This window comes from Propithecus coquereli, unplaced genomic scaffold (genome assembly GCF_000956105.1).
Source record: "Propithecus coquereli isolate 6110/MARCELLA unplaced genomic scaffold, Pcoq_1.0 Scaffold856, whole genome shotgun sequence".
Classification (NCBI taxonomy): domain Eukaryota; kingdom Metazoa; phylum Chordata; class Mammalia; order Primates; family Indriidae; genus Propithecus; species Propithecus coquereli.
The window spans coordinates 227,900-239,107 of NW_012154796.1; the positions used below are offsets into that span (position 1 = coordinate 227,900).

Sequence of the window (11,208 nt, forward strand, 5' to 3'; positions counted from 1 at the left end):
CAGTTTCTACTTATTTGCAGACAATATATCCTGCATGTATCTTTGAGTCATTGAATACTTCTTTTCCTGATACATGCCTAGCAGAACTGAGTGAATTAATTATACAGCTTTAAATACTATAGAGAAAATATATTTTAGAAGATACTAATGGTCAGGGTCATTCATGTTTATGTTAAGGCTTTCTGTGAACAAGCAAACTATTTCTGCTGTCACTCTTCTGGCCTCCAATGCTAAAACTATCAACTTCCAGACTTCAGATGTTCCTCATTGGATTAGAACTATCAACAACAGATACATTCCACTGTAAGGTGAGCAGAATAAGTATTCAGATCTGTACCCAAACAGCCAAATTCATTCTGGTATTTGTTTGCATCCATCTGATTTCAGATGTTAGTAGTTTGAAATTCTATTGCAGAGTAGGAATAGCCTACAAGCAATAGACATAATTCCTAAGAAAATCTCCGTGGCAAATTATAAAAAACATAATACTCCAGAAGTAAAAACTGGAAGGCAATATGTTATTAAAATTTTGAAACAAAACTTGGGTTAGAATCCTGTGTTGTATAGTAGTGTTTGGGAGCATCTATTAAAAAAGCATTTTATGCAGCTACTGGATTTGCTATATTCTTTTAGTAGTGAGAGATAACTGTGCTGTTACTCTCTCCCATTCTTTAGGACTGTGTGTAAAGGGTGGGATTTTGTTTGTTCCTTTTGGCTCATTATTTAGGTAGTGAGAGTACAATGGGCAGTGTGATTGGAAGCAGAATCATAGCCCAGGTTTGAGTTCATCTTACTGAGGGTAGTATTTAATAAAATAACATTCAAACTCACAAATTTCCAAAATTCTTTAATTGATAAGCTTAATGCCCAGCAACTTTAAAAACACAGCAACTCATATTTTGGTCAAAGATAAAATAGAAATAGAGCTTACTAATTGGACAAAATAGAAAGACCAGCCTGGTCTCTCTCTGCCATGATTTCTCTCACTATTGCTCGATTTGAGTGGTAATTTGGGAGTAAAGTGGTATCTGATGCCAATGTGATACATAGCTAGGAAAGACCAATGATGGGTGAGTGAAGTCTTTATAATGTTCCATGGGCTTGTCAAGTCAGTTTTTTCGATTCAGAAGAAGAGATAAAAAGAATCAAGTTATCCCAAACAGTCCTGGAAAGAGGGGGAGAAAAAGATTTAAGAAGGTGAAAGAGGGAAGGGAAGTTTGCTGGGCATGACACCATTTGCAAGGTCACAACGAACATCCCAACGGAGTGCAGATCTTTTCTTCTCAGTTGGTACTAGGTAATTGTTTGGAACATATACATGCTGAGGTTTGGATTGGGGTTCTGGTCGACAAAGCATCTGCTCTCGGACACCCCAACGTAGTTCCTTCCTATGATCTTCACCAGGTAACCGCATTGAGTCCCAATCCCGTTTATACTCAAAATATCGGGCTACCCGGTCTACCTTGCCCCGGTTTCGACTTAACTGGTCCAGCCTTGGGAGAATAAAGGACTTGGGTCTGCTGGCAACCATCAGGTCCTGTTCATAAGCTGGAGGGCCCGTTCCTTCTCTTCGTAAATAGCGAATGAGCTGATCTTGAGAAATTCCTTGGTATTCACGTGGTAGACTAAATCTTTGTGAACTATCAACTGGGGATTCCTTGTCTTCTTGGAACTGCAGATTCATCAGCCTTTGTCTTAGGTCCCAGAGATCCGGATCACTTTCTGTACCAGATTCTGATTCACTAACAATGGACTCATCTGTCACTAATACTTCCCCACCTGGCTTTCTACGCAGCACCTTTCTCTTCATCACTGGCTTTCGGAATCTTTGGGAAGCCTCTGAGACTATTTCTGAAGTGACATTACTTTTTACATGTGGATACTGCAGTTGCACAGGAAGAGCAGGTTGCTTCCCTGGGGTTACTGAAGCTTTACTGTAGGGATCATACTGGATAGATTGGGCTTCTCTCCTGACATCTCCTTTACCCTCCCCTGCACAGATATGGGAAAATGTTGTAGCAGCTGCCAACATTAGTTCTTCTGGATCCATATTGGCCCATTTTTGTCCATCAGGTCCCATGAGTTCCTCCATTGCTTCCCCATAGGACCTTCTGCAAGGGATAACATTGATCAGTTTTACAATAAATTCCCAGCTCATAAATTGTTCATTTCCTTGTCTCCATTTTATAGCATTCAAATGGAGAAAGAATGGCTAAGTCAATCATAAATTCAATAATTATAATAAGAGAGAGATCAGTACGGTGCAGTATCAGAACAGTTTGGAGGGGCAATAACTTAGTTCTTACCTGTTTTCATTTCCACTCTCTTACTCACTCACAGTTTCTACTGCCTTGCCACCTTTAGTAGCTCCTAGGATAGGACAGGCGAGTTCTGGTAGGCATATGAGACTACATTATATGGGGCATACTGCTTAATGTACATTATGTAGCAGGTATATAGAGGGTGCCATTGTTCTGTATACTTTACATTTCTTCATGTAATCCTCACAGGTGTGAGATTATCTCCTTTTCACAGATGAATAACATGAGGCACAGAGAAATTAAATAATTTGCCCAAGGTTACTCAGCTATTAAGTGGTAGAACTGGAATTCTAACTCAGGCAGTCTGGCTTCAAAATGAGTCCTTGCTTTTAATCAAGAGTGATTTAATCTAAAAAACCACCATAAAAGTGATATTGTGCGCACACACACGTAACCTGTATACATATATATACTCCCTATGCTTAAGTAATTTTAACACATCTTCTGTTGCCAAGATAAACCTGTTCATTCTAATACCTTTGTCAGTGAAATAAGTAAGTACCCAAGTCAACCAGCCCAATACCCAGTGCTAGTTTCCTGACTTGATCTAAGGAAGGACCTATTGGCCACTATTTCCTGTGTCCCTATTTTTCTTTTTAAACTAAAAAACTAATACGTGCACTTAATAATTTTAAGCAAGGATTTTCCCTCCCCACCAGGTTTCACTCTCAAAGGCAGTTTCTTATGATCTCTCCAGAAGATTTTCATATTCATGTGCATAAAGGAGCATAGAATACAAACTCTTCAGAACCTTAAAGATAAGCTTGGTGATCCAGCTATATCAGCACACGTAGACTCATTTTCTTTAAAGTTGCATAAAATTCCAGTGTATGAATATACCACAGTTTATTCAACCATTCCTTTATTGATGTGATTTAGGTTTAGTCATTTGTTAAAAATTAATGTTGCAATGAATATCATGTACATTTTTAAATACCCATGCAACATTTTTGTAGGTTACATTTCTGGACGTGGAATGGGTGGGTCAAAAGGTATGTGTGTATTCAATTTTGACAGCTGTTGGCAAAATGCTTACCTGCAGTTGTACCAACAGTGTTAACAGAGCTTGTTTCTCTACTTCCTCACCAGAGTGGTGTACTATTCAAACTTTCTAGTCTTTGCAGTCAGTTTTGTGAAAAATAATTCTCATATATATTTGCACTTATTTAAATTGAGTAAAATTGAGCATCTAAAAAACATATTTATAAGCTCTTTACTTTTTGTTTGAAATGCTTGGTCTTTGCCCATTGACCTCTCAGGTTATTGGGCTTTTTCTTATTGATCTTTTCATTAAAACTGATTTATATATTCATGAAATACTTACATGTTAAGGAAGTTAGCCCTTTACCATCATTCCTTTTTCTTCCCAGTTGGTTTACCTTTTGATTTTTTTTTTTGCTGGTAGAAATTTTGATTTTTAGGTAGTTACATTTTTTGGTTTTCTGTTGTTTCTGGGTTTGTAGAATGTTTTAATTAGAAATGCCATTCATACTCCAAGATTTAAGAGTTATTCCATGTTTTTTTCTAGTATTTTTATAGTTTCATTTTTTACATTTAAACTTTTAATCTACATATCATAGACACAGATACTCAAAGGGCAAAAACTGAATGGGCTACCTAGACTTAGAACTTAGCCGTAAAACAGATAGGGAGATGATCTTCTGTAACTAAAGTAACCATCAGCCATAGATTGTCTAGGACTGTCCCGATTTTAAGGATGTAGTACAGTTGTCCTCAGATTACTGAAATTCACTAGGAATTTCAACAGTGACATCTAAATTACATCAGACTGACTCTTGAAATTGTTAGAGGTACAGAAATCTTTTATCAGATCATGCATTAAATTTGGCTTTAAAAAAAGTCAATGGTGCTTAATTACCTTTTTTCTGCCATCAAAACTGCTTAAAGTGAGAAAATCTTGTCTCCAGGTTCTGCTTCCAATGTGAAATATAATCACTGATAAGCTTCTTCAATTAGGCTACCTTCTATTGCACCACCTTTAAGACAGAACTGAATAATAGATGACAGAACATACAAGCTACTTATTTTATCTGAAATAATGGAAAACAATGGAAACTCAGAGTAGACATAAGGAGTCCATAATCTTATGATTAGAAAAACATCAGTCCTTAATCATCTTGGTTAATGAAGAATAGAGAAATGAAATCTACAGACACTTTTCCCCAATTTTGACTACTATAAAGAAACCTTAAGTATGATAGCTGAATTTTTTTTCTCTTTTCCCCTATGAATTGACTAGATAGGATGGAAAAGAATAATATCTGTGGATGATCAATCCATAATAATTAAGCTAATGCTTATATTCCCTGGACAAAAAAAAGTATATTCTTTGGGCATTAAATTAAATCTTGCACTGAAACTGTTGTATCCCTTTGCTCTCTTTTCAGTTAGGGTGGACCTATATGATTCCTTTATTCCTGGGGTTGTCATATCATGGCTGAAAATGACAGAGATGGAAACCAAACCAAGAAACTCCTAAAAAGAGTACAAGAACTGGAGCAGGAGGTACAGAGACTTAAAAAGGAACAGGCCAACACCAAGGACTCAAATGTTAGAGAAAATTCATCAGGAGGCGGAAAAGCTAAGCGTGCATTTGATTTCAGAGCTCATGGCCAAAGACATATAGCCCTAAAAATAGCCTATCTTGGCTGGGGATACCAGGGCTTTGCTAGTCAGGAAAACACAAATAATACCATTGAAGAGAAACTGTTTGAGGCTCTAACCAAGACTCGACTAGTAGAAAGCAGACAGACATCCAACTATCACCGATGTGGGCGAACAGACAAAGGAGTTAGTGCCTTTGGACAGGTAAGGGCCAGTAAGTATACTGTTTCTCAAAGCAAGCAATACCAGGATATTCTAGGTATACATACTGTGTACTAAGATTATTTGTATCTCTAAAATACAGTATCTTTCTCTAATTCCACAGGTGATTTCTCTTGACCTTCGTTCTCAGTTTCCAAGGGGCAGGGATTCAGAGGATTTTTATTTAAAAGATGAAGCTAGCAATGCTGCAAAAGAGATCCGATATACCCACATTCTCAATCGAGTACTCCCTCCAGACATCCGTATACTGGCCTGGGCCCCTGTAGAACCTAGCTTCAGTGCTAGGTTCAGCTGTCTTGAGCGGACTTACCGCTATTTTTTCCCTCGTGCTGATTTAGATATTGAAACCATGAATTATGCAGCTCAAAAGTATGTTGGCACCCATGATTTCAGGAACTTGTGTAAAATGGATGTAGCCAATGGAGTGATTAACTTTCAGAGGACTATTCTGTCTGCTCAAGTACAGCTAGTGGGCCATAGCCTGGGTGAGGAAAGATGGCAAGAACCTTTTCAGTTATGTCAATTTGAAGTGACTGGCCAGGCGTTCCTTTATCATCAAGTCCGCTGTATGATGGCTATCCTCTTTCTGATTGGCCAAGGAATGGAGAAGCCAGAGATTATTGATGAGCTGCTGAACATAGAGAAAAATCCCCAGAAACCTCAATATAGGTAAGTTAAGAAACAAGATAGCAACCTTCCTCTCCCCAATGATTGTATAAATAACTGTCACTCATTCTGCCTTCATAGAGCTTTAATCTAACTTGTGGAATGTTAAGAACATGTGCATGTAGGAGTGAGCAATATCTTCTAATTTTTTGTTCTGTACCATTACTAAGGAAACAGGTGTTTGGACTGGGCTTCTTAAGTAAAAGGACATTCATTTTCCACATCTTTGTTTGTTTCTGAATTTATGGTAAGCAAAATTATTGTTAGGTTCTGGTAACATTAAAAAGTGGACCTATTCATTATTAAATCTTGCTTATTTTGTATTACTGAGTAGTCACACTGCTGCACTTTGAATCTTTCATAATTTCCAGTTTCTGAAATGGTAGGAAAGGAAGAATAGTCAAGATCTGCCTTTTGAGAATAGGTTGAGGTCAGACAGATACCAGTAATTCATTCCTAAGGTATGAAATACAGTTTTTCCTCATACTACACAAAATTGAAATGCCATTAACAAATTTGGTAAAATATCAAGTGGTATGATGAAGCCATGTTAACTCACTTCTAGGTGAATTGTTACCATTAACATTAACGTATATAGATCAAGTTAATCTGTTTTGTTGCATTTTTAGCAATTATGACAAAGTTGTTAAAGGTTAGGGATGGTGGTGTATTTTCCTAGCTATTGTCAAGGATAGTCAATATTGACATCAACGCCCTCCCCCTGCCCATTCCCCTTAATCCAGCTAACCCTCAGTTTAAGAATTGTTGGATGGCTGCTATGTGTTCTCATACTCTGTTTCTTCTCCCTCTTTCTCCAGTATGGCTGTAGAATTTCCTCTAGTCTTGTATGACTGTAAGTTTGAAAATATCAAGTGGATCTATGACCCAGAGGTTCAGGAGTTCAATGTTACCCACCTCCAACAGCTATGGGCTGACCATGCTGTCAAGACTCACATGTTGTATAGTATGCTACAAGGACTGGACTCTGTTGCAATACCCTGTGGAACAGGGCCAAAGATGGATGGAATGATAGAATGGAGAAATGTTAAGCCCTCTGTCGTAAAGCAGACCAGTGCCTTTGTAGAAGGAGTGAAAATGCGCACATATAAGCCCCTGATGGATCGTCCTAAATGCCAAGGATTGGAATCCCGGATCCAGCATTTTGTACGTAGGGGACGCATCGAGCACCCACATTTATTCCATGAGGAAGAAATAAAAGCCAAAAGGGACTGTAATGACACACTGGAGGAAGAGAATACTATTTTGGAGACACCAACAAAGAGGGTCTGTGTTGATATGGGAATAAAAAACATCACTTAACCACAAACAACTTACCAGGATCTAAGAACCAACAACCAACTAGTGGTAGGTAGATAGAAAAGAAATAAAAAAAAATATTTACTGTAAGAAGTACTAGAAATTCAGATGATCAGCTAAGACTTTAAGGTCCTATTAAGGAAGATTTTGCTTTAACAAGACAGAGTTCAAACGTTATCTCATCCTTGTCTAAAAGGATTAAGAGATGAAAGAAGCAAAAAACAATTGTAAAATGGAGATGTACTTATTTATGTACACCTGGAAATCTGTGCCTTGTGTTCAAACTCATCAAAGCCTAATACTGCAAGTGTCTAATTTGTTGTGCTGTTCTTTTTCAAAGCAAATGAGTTATTCATTACTTATCTGAATTCTCATAAAGAGCTTCACCTGAGTGTCTTATTTTCTAATTTAAAAATATTAATTTCAATCAGTTAAGGATTGGAAAAATTAAGTGGCAGGCATGATGCTAGCTCGAAGTTACCTAACCAAATAAGACAAAGCACCTTTCCTTATGAAGCATATAAACCTAGTGCAGAGGTTGGTAAATGTTTTCTGTGAAGGAATAGAGTAAATATTTTAGGCTCTGTGAATCACAAATGGTCTCTGTTTTTAAAAACCCTTTATAAATGTAAAAAAAGCATTCTTAGCTTGTAGGCCACAGTGTTTGCCTACCCCTGGTCTAGTAGTTTAAGGAAAGTTCTTATAAAGAGGAGATATTCAAGCTAAATCTTGCAGAACAAGTGGGAGCCAGTTAAAGTGAGGATTAAGAATTAGAGCTGTGTGTCTAAGACAGAAGATGCAGTTTGTGTAAAGGGTTAGAGATTGCAGCATATGCATTCAGGCAACTTCAGTGTGGCTTGAAAGGGACAAGAGCATAGTTTAAAAAGGTAAGCAAGGGTTGGTCACATCTGTAGAGCCTTATAGGCCTTCCTTAAAAAGCTAAGATTTTATCTTGAGGGGCCACTGAAAAAAATTTAAATGCTAGATAGAACTGTGTAGCAAAATTATTGCTCTGGGTATACTGTGGCTTGGAAGAGGGAAAAGAATGAAAGCAGTGGGACCAATCAGGATGCTATAGGAATAATCAAGGCAATCGATGATAATGGCCTAGAATAGATTTGTAGTAAGGGGAATGGAGAGAAGTAGGTGAATTTCAAATTAAGGAAGCAGAAACAACAGGACTCTGCGTAAGTCAATGTGCCATTCATAAGTAGGGAGGCTTTCAGGATAACTCCTAGATTTCAGATCTGAGCAAACGAGTGGCTGGTAGTACTACACACTGAGATAGGAAAATGAGAAGGGGCTTTGCTTGTTCTCCAAGCAAAGTTGATAAGTAACCCTCAAAATATTACTTATATTTATTCAAAAGAGCAAATAATACATTATCTTTTGTAACAGTAAAAATAAACCCAAAGCAAATGAACTCAGACATTCTGCCTCAATAATAATTTTCATTACTACAGTGTTATCCCACATTCATAATTCTGCCATGTTTAAGAGATCCAAAGTTCTATCTACCAACCAGTAATTAGTTTGTTCCTACCTATGGTCAAGATTCCAGATACACAAATACGGTTTCTATCCTCAAGCTCATAGTTTAAATATAACTAACATAGGACAATTAGAAACATTACTAATATATAAATATAAGCTGATGCTGTAAAGGTGCTATAGAAGCTCAGTAGAGGGGGAGACCACAGAAATAAGACTTTGCTCAAAGAGTTCCAGGTTTAGAAAGTAAAATAGGATACAAAAAGAGTGGTGACCTTGTGGTATATTGAAGAGTAAGGAGGCACATAGTAATAGCTTTTACATCCCAGAAGAGAGGAAACCAGAAAATATCTCCATTTTAGAGATGGGTAAATAGTGGTACAAAATGATTTAAAATTTATTCAAAATAGCCAACTGTATATGATCCAGGTCTTCTGGATTTTGAATCACTGTTACTGCTTTTTGGGATCTATCTACCAAACACTTCATAATGCTCCAAGTTTTCTTAAAATGTGATTGCTTTGTCCTTTAATTTTGATGTAAAGATCCTCTACTTAAATATGTAAGTACAAACCAAAGTTATTTTTTTTTTCAATTTTCTTACCTTATTTCAATGTACCTTGATTGGCATTAGCATTAAAGGTTAAAAAAAAACCTAGAAAATAAGAACAGAGTTTGAGAAATCATTCCTTATTTTTAAAAAATCAACTCTAAAGCAGTGAAAAAGAACGTGGAAAAAGAACTAAAAGGCATAGGAGATTCTGTAAAAGCAAATGAGTTAAAGGATCATGGTTTTAGATCTTACGTAAATCCATTCAAGGTTGATTATACTATTGGATCTAGGAGAGTAAGGATTTAGTGACTTCATTTTTGGTAGTTACCGTAGAAAAAGTCAAGACAGTCATCATAGGTGGAGCAATAAGAAGCCCAAATGTAACTCTGTAAAATTATTTGCTGAGGCAGTGTTTGTACAAATTCAGAAGTCCCATGGGAGGAAATAAATAAATGTTAGAAGAAAGTAAAATAGGGCTTGGATCTTTCTCCATTTTAAAAATGGAATTATTACAATTGTGGTGAATTTAAATGAGATTATGCATATATATATATAAAAAATAATAGTGCTTTGTGGAACTCTATCTGGGCTTGGAGGATTTTTGACACTAAAGCCAAACAAGTTTTTTTAATGGTGTGCTATACTATACAGTGATTAATGTATTATTTCCTTTGCATTTAAATTATGTCACACTCCCATTTCTTTCCTTGAACACGGGAAGATGATGTTTGCAAATAGTAAAATATAAAGACAACTGTCAGTGCTTTTTCTTTCTAATACAAAGACCTGTCTATTCTCTTTACTTAGAGGGAAACTTTCACGTAGCAGCTAGACAACTTGTCTTTCCGTAGATAAATACAGAAAATATTGGACAAAATGCCCAACAATATCTTCTCTTCAAAAATCTTAAGGGACTCAGTGTCCTAGGTTTAGCTTGTTAAAATTGAAAGGATTTTGAGGGTGGAAGGGGGGAGGATTTTAAATTGGCATAGGGGGCTGGGTCAGTAGTTAGATTCTAACCATTAGAGAGAGGCTATTGCAGAGTTACAACAAATTTCTCTACTTCTGGTGAGGTAAGCATGCAGCTTCTTAAAGAATTGCAGTGTTAAAACAGAGCAGCCTACCACAAAGGCAAACAACACTAAAACCAAAGTTAAAGAGAGGAACAAACTGGGAGAAATACTTGTAACAAGTTTTAAAATAACTAATTCGAATTCCTCTTAGAAAGCTATTAAAAGTACACACATCAGTAAAATAATAGTGAAATGACAGATGATTTACGAAAGAAATAATAATAAACACAGAAAACATTTAATCTCAATAATGCAAATAACATTAAGATATCCTTTTAGATTGGTAAAACTTTTCAATAGCCAGTGGTGGTGACAGTGTGAAGAGTTAGTAAGCACCCGTACACTGTGTTGGCGGTAATCAATTTTTCCAGAAGGCAGTTCGGCATTATGAATCAAAATTTAAATTGTGCCATACTTTCCAAGTCATAATCCACTCCTAGGAATTTATTCTAAGGAGATAAATTGGACAAGAACGCAGGCATGTGTATGTAAAAGTGACCACTACCACACTACTTTGACCACGAAATTGCAAACATAGACATCAGTAGGGAATTGGTTAAATAATGTGGTACAATACAGCCATAGCAAAAAATACCATGCATCCATTAAAAATGGTAATACATATCTACGTTTGGCATAGAAATGTGTTCCCAATATATTACCGACTGCATAAGACATAATCTGCTTTTTAACTGACATATTTAACATGCTTTATTACATTCCCAGTATACAACTATATTAAACATACTTTATAAGGATAATCATGTAAATATGATGTACATATTCCTAATGAATATATCTTAAGTAAACCCAAATGTGAACAGCGTCTTGACAGTTCTGTGGGTGATGGAATTACGTTTGCATTCTTGTCCAACTTGTCTCTTTGCCCTCTAGAAAAACTGGTTACCGCCAACACAGTGCAAGGGTGTTTATTTCTTCA

General features: G+C 36.6%; 2 protein-coding genes across 3 annotated transcripts; one reads left to right on the top strand and one right to left on the bottom strand.

The window, feature by feature from the left end:
• Positions 1 to 243: 243 nt before the first annotated feature.
• On the top strand, positions 244 to 7,460 carry PUS3 (pseudouridylate synthase 3). The gene is made up of 4 exons (XM_012664066.1): positions 244 to 308; positions 4,730 to 5,150; positions 5,272 to 5,837; positions 6,653 to 7,460. Exons 2-4 carry the CDS (start codon positions 4,776 to 4,778, stop codon positions 7,152 to 7,154), a joined length of 1,443 nt encoding a protein of 480 aa, XP_012519520.1. The 5' UTR covers positions 244 to 308; positions 4,730 to 4,775; the 3' UTR covers positions 7,155 to 7,460.
• HYLS1 (hydrolethalus syndrome 1) lies at positions 833 to 9,297 on the bottom strand. Of its 2 annotated transcripts, none has more exons than XM_012664065.1 (2): positions 9,247 to 9,297; positions 833 to 2,111 (listed from the first exon to the last, which is right to left on the bottom strand). In XM_012664065.1, exon 2 carries the CDS (start codon positions 2,090 to 2,092, stop codon positions 1,190 to 1,192), a length of 903 nt encoding a protein of 300 aa, XP_012519519.1. In that variant the 5' UTR covers positions 2,093 to 2,111; positions 9,247 to 9,297; the 3' UTR covers positions 833 to 1,189. The 2 variants fall into 2 exon arrangements, with proteins under 2 accessions (XP_012519519.1, XP_012519518.1); XM_012664064.1 differs by lacking the exon at positions 9,247 to 9,297 and adding an exon at positions 4,201 to 4,261 and having other exon boundaries at positions 1,190 to 2,111.
• Between the last annotated feature and the right edge of the window lie 1,911 nt (positions 9,298 to 11,208).